This window comes from Pyrgilauda ruficollis, unplaced genomic scaffold (genome assembly GCF_017590135.1).
Source record: "Pyrgilauda ruficollis isolate IOZ18807 unplaced genomic scaffold, ASM1759013v1 scaffold23, whole genome shotgun sequence".
In the NCBI taxonomy this organism is placed as follows: Eukaryota; Metazoa; Chordata; class Aves; order Passeriformes; family Passeridae; genus Pyrgilauda; species Pyrgilauda ruficollis.
The window spans coordinates 11031375-11045617 of NW_024522539.1; the positions used below are offsets into that span (position 1 = coordinate 11031375).

General features: G+C 42.0%; 1 protein-coding gene across 1 annotated transcript; it reads right to left on the reverse strand.

Moving 5' to 3' along the window:
• Window positions 1–4046: 4046 nt before the first annotated feature.
• On the reverse strand, window positions 4047–14233 carry LYSMD2 (LysM domain containing 2). Its single transcript, XM_041469122.1, has 3 exons — window positions 13968–14233; window positions 10339–10676; window positions 4047–4818 (listed from the first exon to the last, which is right to left on the reverse strand). The coding sequence occupies exons 1-3, from the start codon at window positions 14163–14165 to the stop codon at window positions 4767–4769; spliced, it is 588 nt and encodes a 195-aa protein (XP_041325056.1). The 5' UTR covers window positions 14166–14233; the 3' UTR covers window positions 4047–4766.
• Window positions 14234–14243: the final 10 nt, after the last annotated feature.

The following is a 14243-nucleotide window of genomic DNA, read 5'->3' on the forward strand; positions in this document are numbered from 1 at the left end:
CACCATTTGATGATTGTGCATGCATAATTAGTTGAGTTCCTGATGTGAATATCCTGATAGCAAGTGTAAATAGCCATTGCTCTCTAAAGAAAAAAAAAATAAGAAAGCAATTCAAGTCATTTTGTATGGAAAGGGAAGTTTGCAACTGGAGATGTTTTTTTAGGAGCAGGAGCCCTGCTTTTCAGAAAGACTTAAAGAACCTATTGTATCTCAGTATCTCTGAATATCAAGGCTGTGGTCTGATTACTGACCTCTGTTCTGTGCTGAGCAGTATGATCTTGGAGAACTTCTGTGGTTTTTTTTTAGCCTATATACGCTAGTATTAGCCAAGATTTTGGTACTTCCCAAAGAAGCAAAAAGAAAAACAAAAATGTCATCCTCATTCTTCTTCCTCAACTAACAAACTTTTGGAAGAATGGTTTATGAGGTCTTTTACCTTAAAGTGAGTGGATAACTTTATGTATGAAGAACTGACAAAGGTAAAGAAGCATTTAGAAAGGTAAATTTCAAACAGAGTCCCAGAAGATGTAAGGCCTTAGACTCAGTTGAGTAGAGGAACTCCAGGAAAGCCCTGTACTTTTTACTTACAGATTCTTCATTCATAATTGAGGTTATCCCTTCTCTGATTTATGATATCTCTAAGATTGATACAGTTAAAAAATGTTATCTGATGCAGAGGTTGGAATTTGCCTGCCAGTGAATGGAGATACTGACTCAGAGCACTGCCTGCACAGCACAAAGTTCTGTAAGTGTTAAGTCACTCCTTGGGTCATTTCCTTCCTCCCAGCTGGAGATTAAAGAGGAGGAGATTTGAGCAAAGTTTCTCAGCCAATTGAAGTAAACTCTGGAATCCCTGCAAAACAGAAATTGTCAGCTGAGCATTATTGATGATCAGCATTAAGTGAATGTGATAGCACTGAGGTGTAACAGCGTAACTCCTTGCAAACTGATGAAACATAAGCCAGTGAATGTTTTCTAGCATCCACAAAATACATCATCACTGCCTGCTCGTACACATCCTGACGTCAATCACTGAATTGCAGTATCAGTCACTAATGGCAAAAACCATATTCAAAAATGTAATCAATGTAAGCTTCCTCTGACAAATAGTCCCTTAGAAACTCTATAGAAAAAAACACAGGAAAAAAGAATTAATGTTATTTTAAATCAGTGCATTTGTTCTCATCTAAACCCTCTTATTTGTTTATTATTATTTGCTATTGTTCCCAAAGTTTCAAATTTCTTTATGGCTCTATAGATCTCAGTTGCATTCTGCAACAGCTTCTGACTTCCTTTCTTATGTGACCATCACGTGGGGAAAGCAAACTGTTTTCCAAATTTGGATTTATGACAGAAATCAGGAAGATGGTAACTGACCATAGACCTCTGCAGATAGGGAAGTGGCAGTGACCTAGGATCTGCACTTGAAAAACCAAAAGAGGACAAACTGTCCTTCTCCAATGACTACTTTTAAAAAGACCTCAAATTTCCCTCTACTGTCAATATGATGTGTAGTATAAGAATAATTTCATTTTTCATTGGAAGTTAGTTTCTTGTTCATCCTCTCCCAAATCTGGTACTAAATGGGCAGATGTCATCAACTAGTGCCCAGTGATTATGAACAGTGTGTGGTGATATTTGTTAACCTCTCAGTTTGGCAAATGTTATAGTTTGATCAAAGTATCAGTGGCATAACTTAGGAAAACAAAAACCCAACAATGGGTATGCCCTGATTGTATTTCAGAGTATGCACATTCTTGTAGTTGTGCTGTACTTACCCTGCTGCTGTGCATCCCTGGGGGTACACATGGAGATAATTGCAACAGCCTGATGAGTAGCTGAGAGCAGAGCTCTGACAGACCAGAAATCACAGCTAAGGTGCCTCAAACTAAATTCACTTTCCATCCTGCCCAAGCCCACTAAACTTGTTACTTGAATGCTTCAAATACATGGAATGAACATCTCTCTGTACATCAAGCCTTTCAGAACCAGACAGTGAAACACAGCCAGCCTGATGAATCACCCTGCATTCCTAAAGGGCTGTGAATTACTCAAAATAAAATCAAACCGGGTGATGCAAGTTTCAACTTGCATCACAGATCAGTACTTATTTTGCAGGGAACACTTGGAGCACATTAGGACTTGACATGCACTGCTGTGTGTTTAGCCATAATTAGTAAATGATAGTGCTTGCTTTCTTCCTGGTAAGAAAGGTATTTTCAACAACTGCACATCTCTGTTTTAAAACTGACAAAAATTGGTTTCTGTGTTGTTTCTATCTCTGCTGGATCTTTCACTTCTAAATTCTGACTGAAAATGTAATAAGTACAATATATATGGTATTCACCTTTTGAGCTTTTCTAATAGACTATTGTTTCTGATACTGTACTTTATTAAACACTTTACTACAAGCTACATTATTGTGCTGCTTTTGGCTGGGGTAAAGTTTATTTCTCCGCAGTAGCCAATTTAGGGCTATGTTTTGGATCTGTGCTGGAAACACAAATGTGTTGGTAACACAGAGATGTTTTCATTTCTGCTGAGCAGAGCTTGCACAGAAAGAAGGCCTTTCCTCCTCCTCACTACACCCTCAGGAGGCTGGGGGTGCACAAGAAACTGAGGGGACCCAGGCAGGACAGCTGATCACAACTTCCTTAAGGCAAACCCTATCCCAAAACCTACCCTATCCCTAACCCTAAACACTAACCCCAACCCCAACCCTAACCAGGGGATGTCCCAGATCATGTGGTGCCATGTGGATGGGTGGAATGTAGGAAAATAGAGATAGTGATGAAGGTAATCTCACCCCTAAGGAGGTACAGCTGTGCTAATTATCAAGAATTAGGAACAGGCTTGCCCTTAATAGGCCACAGCTGGATCCAGTTAGGATGGGTATGGTAAAAGAGTAGGATGGCTGGTGGAGAGGTTAGATGGAGTTTGTTGGCTGTGCTGAGAAGGAGTCAATGCTGTGAGGAGCTGCCCATGAGAAATCACCAAGGTACAAAACCTTTGTAATAAGATGGCAACAGTGCCATGCTCAGTGTGTAACTCTGGGGAAGGAGGAGGAAGAAGGGGTGTTCAGTGGCAATGTTTGTTTTCCCAAATAAGTATGACCTGGGGTGGAGCCCTACCACCTTGGAGATGGCTGAACACCTGCCTGACCTTGTTAATTTGTCTGCCACTGCAAACCTGCACTTTAAGACAAGAAAGCATTGATTTCCATGATCCTCCAGGTTCTGGGACCCTGCCAGCTCTAGGGAAACCCCTCACTGAGGGTTAGGGTTATGCCTGGGGTCTGGGTTCCAAAACAGACATAACCCACAGCTCCAGGCACACTGCAGCTGCAAGGGACATGTTGTGGCAGTTTTGTGTTCCCCTTGGGATGCCCTTTGCAGCTGCAGTGTGCCTGGAGCTCTGGGCTTTGTGGTTTTCAAAACCCTAACCCTAGGCACAACCCTAACCCTAGGTAGAGCAGTAAAAGACAATTACTGCTGAGCTTCGGATTTTTACTTCTCGTTTTAATAAATTAAGGAAACTTTCTGCATTGTTTCCGTGTAAACATAGTGGTGAAAATTTTCATTTTAGGGTGATACAGATGAGCTAAATGATGGGAAACTGTATCTGTTTCAGTGGGAATCCATCAGATCTTTAATGACAAAACTTTTCTAAATTTTATTGACTCCTTGGTGAAAAAATATAGGCTATTTAATAAGAAGTTGCTAACACCCTAATTTCAGGACAACAGCGATTGCAGGTTGCACTCTGTCTCCCTGAGCTGCAGATGGAGTCCACTTGCAGATCAGAGTACTTGGCACGTCCTCTCACAACAGGGAAGGTTTGCCAATGTGCCTCTTATTCATCCTAACAAACTGCACAACTAGGGCAGATAGCTCTTGCAGGTCTCATTTAGGAGGGTGAGTTATATGGGTAAGGTAAAGACACTATTTACCCTGAAATTACAATCTAATCCTTCGTGAAACTAGACAAACCATTCTTCCCTAAAAACAGGGTAGAACCAATCTTGTCATTATGAAGACACACACCAGTATTTTTGATATTTTATTAAATTAAAGCCACACAAAATTTAATTGCACACAAGAACACACATCTGATATTCCAATGTCATATCTCCCAAAAAAACCTCTTGTGGAACTCATCCCTTTCATGAGTAGAAATCCAATATGCAAACAATTCTTTAACCAAAAAGTCTTTAATTTATCAACACAAGCTGAATTCCCCTTTCTAGGAATACATCATAACCACACACAGACACGTACAAGGTTTACAGGCAAGTTCTGCAGCCCTGAAGTAGACAAAACTTTCACAGTAAACTTGCCTATGTTTGCAGAATAAGTAAATTCCTATTACTTCCATCATTTATCATTTACAAGCAAAATTATTTAATATTTTTAAATACTTAAAACAAATTTCACTTTAACAAGTATTTACAAAATCTTTACTAAAGATCAACATCCTGCATAAAGGTGACCTCAGGGATATATAGTTGCTACCATGCTACAGTTTGCACAGAGGGGTAAAAAGGCCATTGCTAGTTTTGGAAGGCTTAAACCTTTTATTGATACAACATAAGGACATTAACCTATGGAAGGCAGAAGAGGTCATAATTTCAGTGCAATTACCCACTCATGACTTCTTTTAAGTACATCAAGAGGATGAGTCCAAAAGACTTGGGTTTTGAATTATTGACTGCTTAGTTCTGTAAGAACTGATTTCATGGAAAGTTTTCAGGCCATCACATCTGTCTTCTACTGGTGATACGAAGAAGTTGCATAGGGACCTTCCTCATTCTCCTCATCTCTAGAAAGAAAATGATCATCAGGTCAGGAGCATACCATTCTCAACAGTAAAACTGTAATGAAAATGCAGTTTTCCTAGTGGGTCAAAATAGGCCATGCCAGCCTTGCCTAACAGGAATATTTGCAGTATAATACTGTAATTTACACATCTCTGGAGTTCCTGAGAACATAATGCTGAAAGTGAGTATAGCTGTGCAAGTTCAACAACATCAGAATGTATTTTAAAAAGTATTCTTTACCAAATCAATAAGAAAAACTTAAAGCATAACAAGGTGGAGGACATGCTGGAGTTCCTGCAGTGTTGCTTTTCATTTCTTCTTTTAAAAAAAATAAAGCTTAGTTAGAGGTTTGTTTCAACATTTTGAATGGCAGGAGGGACAGAGAGACTGAATGAAGCAAGAACAGGAGCAGTCAATCATAGCTGTGGGTGGATCCGTGTCCTGATGCTGCAAGCTGTTCCTGATGTACACTTCCCTTACATCAATCCTCACTGAGACTGATCACTTGGATTTTCTTAGGAAAAAGCAATTGCTCCCAAATGCTATTGTTAGTGCAATAACTGGATAAAGCAAAGTAATGTTGCTTTTAAAACAGCCTCAAGAAAATCAGTGTGCCTGCTGTTCACTTGACAATACTGCCTTTAAAAAAAGGGGTTATGTAAACCTATTGCAGTGCAGCACCAAGGATGCCAAGCTCCGCAAAGGTCATTGCTTTGTACTACTGTAGCTTCAAAGTTTTGTTCCTGAGAGTCCAACCTTAAAGCTGCTGCCAAGTTCAGTGTTTTGCTAAGAACAGAAGGACTTTACAGCTGCTACACTGTGAAAGGATTGCTTTTAATACTGTCTGTACCTTCATACAAAGGTACAGTTATCCAAAGAGTCTAATAACGGTATAAGGTAAAAATTAAATATTTCAATATCAAAACCATGAAGACTTTTCCCTAATAAACATGATAAATAAGATTTAATTTTATTTATCTACAGTTTAAATTCCATATAACCCCCCAAAACAGAGCCCTACAAACTAACCAAACAGCAGAGTAATTTGTCTTCCCAGCAAAATTATCATCTTAATCCAAAGGCATACTATGTCCTTTGCCTTGAAATAATCTTGCCAAAAACAGAAAACTCAAAAAAACAAGTTTGGGATGAAACTGGTTGTTATTGCAGGGATGTGTGGTTACAGTAGTACTGAGAACAGATTTTTAGCCTTCCTTACAAATCTACATCTATTTACATTAGTGATGCTACCAAGCCCCTACCAAGGATGTAGAAAATAGTATCCTTTGTTATATCCAGTTCTGCATCCAAAACTGCCATGGAATACTGTAATTCTAATAATGTATCATTTGCAGAAGCTTTCCATGATACATGGCATGACAGTAAAGTAAGAAAGCAAATAACTCATGTTTTGTTGAAAAAGCACTAAGCCACTTTTACTTATAAATTCTCTCAAGACATTTTAAAGCTTTTTTCAGAATTGAAACCTATCAACATACCAAGCTTGTAAGACTGGACTGCAGGACTGTAAAATTCAACCATAACAACTTGGCCAAAGCTAAATATTTGAAAAAGTACATTCTGAAGTTCCAACATATGCACTTCTTGAGCAATGGGTGTCCAGCCACATGTGCAGAACTTAGTTGCAAATAACGATCTCTGCTAGCTTGCGTGAGGATGAAGGAGAACTCTTATTTTCAGAGCTTAGACTCTAGTAGGGGAGAAACTTCCTTTCTATGCTCTCCACTGGAAATTACTTTGTACTACTTAGTTTTGTTATGTTTCCTGTTTTAGCAGAATAAAATGTGGCAGAACTATAGCAAAAAGACCTTCCTTCTAATCAAAGGCTGCTAGAATCAGAATTTTTAAGGCTTCTTGAAAGCCTTATAGGAATACCATCCATCCTGACCTGGCAACAGCCAAACACTGGACTGAAATGAGTTAATTATGGGTGAATATAGACAACTGAAGAGCTGAAATACTGATGTTACCTCAGCAGCTCTTCAGACATGCAAGCACCAAAACCATTGTGTAGGCTGTTTGTCCCCAGCTCCCTTGTGCAAGGCGCACTCGGATACAGGTGCAGCTGTCAGCAGAGGGCAGAAGGCCAGCACTGGGGTTATGGGAGCTTTGAGGGGCTTCTCTACAGGGCAGGGACTTCAGAACGATAAAGCAGCTTGTTATGCTGGAACTGAGCAAAGCAGTGACCAGTGTAATGTGTAAAGTACACTTCTGACCAGGGCTTGGAACTGCTCAGCAAGAACAGCTTCTGCTCTACACTCTACTGTTCCAGGCTGCAGTGCCAGGCTCTGCAACCCTACCCCAAACCAGGGTAACAACCAGGAAATAATACTCATATAGATCTTAGAACCACACATAGCAAGTACAAGTCTATTCTGATGGCTTAAAGAGAAGCTGAGCTTTACATGAAATAAAATTATATAGTAGTAGCTCTGTTCTGTGACCCACAAGCACCACCATGGCAGTGTGTGTATGTTTAACGACCAAACAATTTACTTCACTTTTAAGGTGCTTAAAATAGCAAAGTGCTAAGTCATAGCAACATTCTCCTTCAGGGGATGCAAAAGGAACAGCACAGCATTACAACACTCTGTAGTGCTGTCTCTTCCCGTTTGCTGTCGCCACTTTGCCCAGTGGGTTACAGGAACTGAAAGAAGGCTCCTGCAAGCTGCGGTGTGCATCAGGCCACAAATAACCACTTCTGTAGAGCAAGGACACCTGACTGTGAGCAAGTACACTCAAATGCTTGGATGCTTCTAGAATGCACAATTAAACAAGGCAGCAATCTGAGCTGTTAGTTTTGGGATGCCTGAAAGGACTCTCCACAGACAGCCTCCTTTGTTAAATCATCTCTTTTCTCAGCTGATAGCCAACGAGGGTGAAAAATTATTGGGCAAATTATCTCAGCTGTGAGTTTGGAAGGCTTCAAGACCATACTCTTTCCTAGGTTCAGGTCAAGGCCAGTGAGCAGATGACAGTACAAGGTTCTGTTCCTGTGCTGACACCAGTTATATTGGCTTGAATCACCATCACTGATTAGAGAGGCTCTGTACAGTTACAAGGTTTTCAAAATTAAACACTCCAAGGCAAATGCAGAAAGATGTGACCTGTTCCAGAAGCACAGTATATGGTTTAAGTCTATCTTAAGGACTCTATAAACAGCTTGCATTAGATATCTGGTGTTCACCTTTCTCATATTCAACTATCTGATACAAAAAGCATCACTAAAGTCATTTTCAGTTTCAGTGTAAAGCATTTTGGGCCAGGTGAAGCACCACTGTATTTTCTCAAACTATCACAACTGCTTTATAATGAGTATTCTTCCCTAATATACAAATACATGAATCAATAACATATGCTACAGAGAACTGTATTATTCCTTTTGCATTTTGTCTGGCCTACTATTAAAACATTTCTCAAAACAAAAAGGCTTTATTGCCTTGAGCTGCATCTTGGGTGAAAATGCATGATTAATGACTCATTAACTCATGATTTCTTGCTCAATGAAACTCTAGTAAAGGTACTATTACACGTAGATCTAGCCATGTGCTTATATAAACTCTAATAGTGAAAGGCAGCTGGCACAAACTGAGTGGATCACATTCTATAACCTTTTATGCTCATCTGCTTGCACAGCTATTATAGTTTAATATCCAGTCTAAATCTGCAACTATGTGCTCCCCAATTTTCTTACCTAAACTTTATTCCTTTAAGAGCACTTAAGGGAGTGACTCCAAGAGTTCTAATTAAACAATATAATTAATTCTAAGCTGCCTTTGTAGCACAGGGCAGTTTCTGACCATGAAACCTCTGTGTGTGGTTTAATTCAAATCAGTGTACATGTGCACATGCATTCTTGGCAACTTAAAGGTGGCTAAAGTAAAGAGCAATTTCATAGATGTGGTTCTCACCATCTGTCAAATCAGGCTCATGGTATGGTGAGAAGTTATGGCTCTTTAAGTTCATGAGCTGATAGTCTGCTTCTGCTTGCAGTTTTGTGAGCTCCACTGTCCCTTTTGGTGGTGGTGGATGAACTCCAGGTGCTCCTCTGGTACTCTTAAGCAGGCACAGAAGTATTTGGAGTGTTGGCACATCAAGTTCTAAAAGGCCTTGACAAGGCAACCTGAATACAGGCCAGAGCAGCTGGAAACAGCACTCTTATTTCATAAATGGTTTACACTCTAAGAATAGAAAACTTGCATATTCACGAGGCTGCTTTATTAACATGGCTGTCCAATTTCCAAAGGCTTTCTGCTCCAAGCAAGGGACATGAAAGGACAGGAAAGAGAACAGGTGCCTTCTTAGGAGCTGCTGGAGCACAGAAAGGAATGTTGCCACCTTCCAGTCTGGACCCAGACATACCATTGATGGTACACCGCTGAAAAGGATCTCCAAGGTTTTTGGCAATGGTCTCTCTCTACTCCTGTTCTCTGCAGAGTAATCATCGACTTTGGTCCTTTGCCCCTTCCTGCCACAGTATAAAGGGGTCTGTCCTCTCCGATTGTGCTGGAGAGGACGAGGGAAGGATGGCTTTTGTGAGCCATAAATGAAAGCCAGGGCAGTGATGTAGAAGGGATTATTATGGAGAATATCAGATGCACAGGAAGCTATTTCTCTTCAGAAGCTTTGGGCAACATCCTGCTCAGCAGACTGCCTGTAGCTCTGTACTTGATGCTTCCTGTAACATCCTGACCAATAAAAATCTGTTACATGCATTTAACAGTATTATCAGCTAAATCTGCACAGGAGGTGGGAAAATAACTCATCCTCCTGTATACATTATTTCTTGGGAGGTGACTTGGTACCAGGCCCACATTTCCCAGTTTGTAACTGAAGCAGTACAGGAAATGGGTATTAGTGGCAGCAGTGTACCATTTGTGCAGTGTCACTTCCACTGTATTGGCTCTGCTCATGGTGCGGCAATGTCTAAGTGAATTTTCTTCTTCAAATTAACATGCTATTTTGTTGAAGGGATGTTAAAATAATTGCCTTCCTCTGGCAGGGACTGTGGTTTCCTGTTATGCAGTTTAACTGCTGGGTCAACACCTACTCTGATCTGTGGTAGGTACATACATCTAATGACCTGAAAGTCAGCAGCAGCATATTTTGATAGGTGCCCTATGTTGCTTCAAATATAACAATGGAAGTGGGTGAGTTTGCTCAGAGTCTGAAAGTCAGCAGCAGCATATTTGGTAGGTGCTCTATGTGGCTTCAAATATAACAATGGAAGTGGGTGAGTTTGCTCAGAGAAGGTTGAGTTTCAACAACTATTTTTCCTTTCATGCAACCAATTCAAAAGAAAGTAAACTGACAAGTGTGATAAGATGTGAAAACACTCCAGCCTTCCCTGTGCTCTGAATGTACCTGGTCATGAGAATAGCAGGCACTTGCTGTTGACAAATAAAAGCCACAGATGCTGAGACCCCACAAAGAGGGGTCAGCTTAGACTGCAATGCCTTCAGGGTGAGATTACCACGTTTAACACCAAAAGTGGCATTTACCTGACATTGTCATCTTTTAGTTTTCTGGCTGCTTGTTTGGATAACTTAATCTGCAAGTCCAATCTCTGTAGGAAATCTTTGGCAGATAATTCTTCTGGTGCAGTGGGCTGATTGTCAGGCTCTGGAGAACTGGGAGAAGAACTACTTTCTTCCTGAACTGCCACTGGTCTTTCATCACAAGAAGGGGAGCTGTCAACAGTTTCGTTCTCAGGAGACTCCAGTGAATTGAGTCCATTGAACAGTAACGGTTTCTCTGATATAACCGGAATATTCAGGGTTTTCCTCAAAAATATACAGTCATTAGTGAAAAGTTTATTTGCCCTCTTTATTTGTTCCATCTGGAAAAGACAGAAAAAATACAAGCTGTTAGGTTTTGGCAAAGTATAAAGCATTAACTTTCTCAAGTAGTACACAATCTTTAGTTAAAATAAATCTATACTTTCTTTGCAGCAGCAATTATTTCAGGAGTGAATTTGTTTGCATTCGAAGTGATTCCAGAGTGCATGCTCTGTTTCAGCCTTGCTAACACCATAGCTTTATGTGCACTTGACTCCACAATACTGCTTTTTTAAAGTCTTGCACTACCTAAAGATGCTGTCCTTGAACAGTCTTGCAGACAGTCTCTACACATGCTCACAGGAACAGCCTGCCAAAGAACAAAAATTCTACCACAAATGTACTTTTGATTGGGATTTATATTAGAATAAGGCTGAACTGCTAGCAGCTCCTGTAGGTGAACTCTCTGGTAAAAATGATGCAGAATCCAAACAAAGGGGATAAAACTACCAGGAGGGTTCAACCTGTTGATGCAGGTGACGGAAATGGTGAAAAGCTTAGATTTAATAATCACATTTAAAAACTGAATAGCTAATATCCAGTGTCACAAGCAAGAGAAGATCACTACTCTTCCAGCTCCTAAAGCTTGGAAACCACTTTTAGTAAGGCTCAAAGAGTATAAGAGTGCAAGTTCTCTCCCAAGCTGAGCATCTTCCTTTATCTGCAGGGTAAAAAGGAAGTTCACCTAACTTAGTAAGAGTTTGGTCTTATTGAGACTTTTAATGGCTCTAATGTCAATTATTAAAATCTCTGTAAGTTGTCTGTCTTGATGGGTATAAAAAAGTTTAAAATACTAGCTGGAGCTTTTCTGGAAAAACACAATACAGAAGCTGAAAACTGAGAGCCTACTGCAGGGGAGTTGGAAGGTGATGCTTCAATAGCTGATAAATAATGCACTGCTATTCTCTCTCCTATTTCACTGTAACTCTACCTCTGGTTATTTCTTCCCAAAATACCAGCTCATAGCATTTGGGAGTCTGTACCTCTGCACTGAGCAATAATGAAAAGGAAGGTACTTGGTTCTAAAAAGAACATCCCTCAGCCTTGAGCAGCCCTGAGCAGGTTACTTCGTATGTGCAATACAACTCCTACAACTCAGTGTGACTCTGTACATTCAGAGGCGTATGGAGAGCAGGATTTAACAAGTTTTCTTTTTTTAGTGCTAGAATGACTGAAGTAATGCCCATTAGCTACAGTTCTATCATAGTGAAAGAGCAAAAGATTCAGCACATGCTTAATATTTTACCTGAAGCTGTAAACTGGTGCTGAACAATCAGAACAACTTCTACTGACAATGAAATATAGTCCTCCTCCCCTCAAAAGGGATACAGCACTTGCACTGAGCCATACATTGGCTGAACCATAAACGTGAATTCCCAGTGTTAATTTACTCAAAAGGAAAATACAACAAATGCAAGTTCTAAAGATTAATAGGCAGCGTCCAGGGGAGGGGGTGAAGGGCAGAGGATGAGGCCAAACAAAGCACACTGATCCCTCTCCCCCAGCATGGTATTTTTATCTATCTTGAACTGTCTATGCCAAGTCATGCAAAGGCAGCCACTGGACAGGATGTCTCTGGCTACAAATTAGCTCCCAGTGAGGAAAACCACAGGGGAAACTCCTAAAACCAGTAATACTGGAGGCAATGGCAGCCAAAGATAATTCTGATGTTTCCATTACAACTCTCACTTCCAGCCAAGAATACATGATGCAGGAAGCAAACAGAAGGACTCTTTAGAAGAAATCTGTCTTTGTCATTGTGTGAACACACAACAGCCTGCATTCTGCTAAAAGCAAATGTGTTTGTGTCCGTTCCTACCCTGGGCTGAAACCCATGAAAACATAAACACAATGGCTGATTTTGCTGAACTTGTCATTGCTCTGAGGGACATTTCATGTCAGTTTAACCTCTCTCAACTGCATTCTATAACGATGCAGCTCTGGCTTCTTAAGCAGAACACTTATTAAATCAAATAACCAATTTGATGTTGGGGAAAAATCCCAACATGTGTATTTTGCATCATTAGCACAGCAAAAACTTATCAAACTCATAAACAAAATTTATGGTTCGCAACTTAGAGGTGTTTGTACAGGTTTGATTCACAACTTCACTTTAGCTGAAAGGGAGTAGTAAATAGCTTAGAAATGCCTTTTTTTTTCTAGAAAACTACTATTTTAGTGATCGGTTTGTACTGCTGAAGGTGATAGAAGTCTTTAGTAGATCTTGCAGACCAAGAGAAGGAAAAGAAGCCACTCCAGTTAGAACCTAACAGTCTGGCACTACACTGTAGCTCTTCTAGAAAGAGCCCAACTGGAAGGTGCTCTTTGCAGCTGATGTCCAAGGGGCACTGACTGTACCAGTGCCACGCTCATCACCTGCTCAGCCCTGAGCAATTTTCTGTGTTGGGACTACTGAAGCTGCACACTGCAATATGGGCCCCACGGAAGTGGGAATGAAGCAGGGTGGGTGATTTCTCCTCTATCTGAAATTGTAGTAGAAGGGCCTGCTGGTAAACTTTATTGGACTCTGCATGTCCTAGGCTGGTGCAAGCCTGTCAACATTTTTCTCAGAAATGAACTTTCTTTCTCCCTAGAAAGTGAGCAGAAAAGCAGCAACACTTTCAAATCAGTGGTATATGTGTTTCACCTCTGGACTGGCAGGCAGATCGCAACGGAACAATGTTTAGCCCTGAAGCTACTGGAAGAAATTCCTTCTCTTGAAGCCTGTGTGTCAAGCTCAAAATAATGCTTTTTTTAAGGATGAGTTTAACGACACTGATTTCCTTTTTAACCAGCAGTGAGAGCAGTGGTGCACAGCGGTGCGAGTACAGGTTTATTGGGAGGGAGCAGTGTGAGTGCCTTCCCCAGGCCCCTGCCCACCCCGGGCACCAGCGCTGCGTGCTGACCCCTCCGGGCAGGCCCGAACTTCTGCTCTCAGCATTTTAAATACTGAACCTAAAACTAACACCGCACCCGCACCGTTCCCTGCCCTGTGTGTAGGAAATGCCCTATGGAACACCTTCTTGCTGTCACTCTGGCCCAAGTGTCCCCTCCGTCGGGGCTATAGCCGCCAGGCTGTGGAGGAGATGCCTGCCCACGGAAGCTGCGGCTGCCCCATCCCTGGAGGCGTGCAAGGCCAGGCTGGATGGAGCTCTGAGCAACCTGGTCTAGTGGAAGGTGTCCCTGCCCGCGGCAGGGGGTTTGGAACTGGATGATCTTTAAGGTCTCTTCCAACCCAGGCCACTCTCCGGCTCTAAGCGCCGCTCCCGGCCCCGCCGGCGGTGCTCCCTTACCGTGACGCCGTACTTGAGGGCGATGCCCTGCAGCGTGTCCCCGGCGCTCAGCCGGTGCTCCACGTAGCGCTCGGCCAGCGGCGCGGCCACGCTCGCCGTGCTGCCGTACGAGCGGGCCTTGGTGCGGGCGAGCCGCTGCGACAGCTCGGCCTCCGACTCGGGCCCGCCCGCCGGCTCCTGGCGCAGCGCCTCGGCCATGCTCCCGCCCGCTCAGCGCCCGCGGCCCCGCGGCGCCGCCCCGGGCATCGCCCCGGCCCCGGCCCCGCGCCCTTGGTT

Coding starts and splice junctions, on each gene's coding strand:
- LYSMD2 (XM_041469122.1), bottom strand. CDS start 14,165: ATGGCCGAGGCGCTGCGCCAGGAGCCGGCGGGCGGGCCCGAGTCGGAG. Junction 10,677..13,967: donor CCCTCAAGTACGGCGTCACG/GTAAGGGAGCAC, acceptor TGTCTTTTCCAG/ATGGAACAAATAAAGAGGGC. Junction 4,819..10,338: donor CTAAAAGATGACAATGTCAG/GTAAATGCCACT, acceptor TTTTCTTTCTAG/AGATGAGGAGAATGAGGAAG.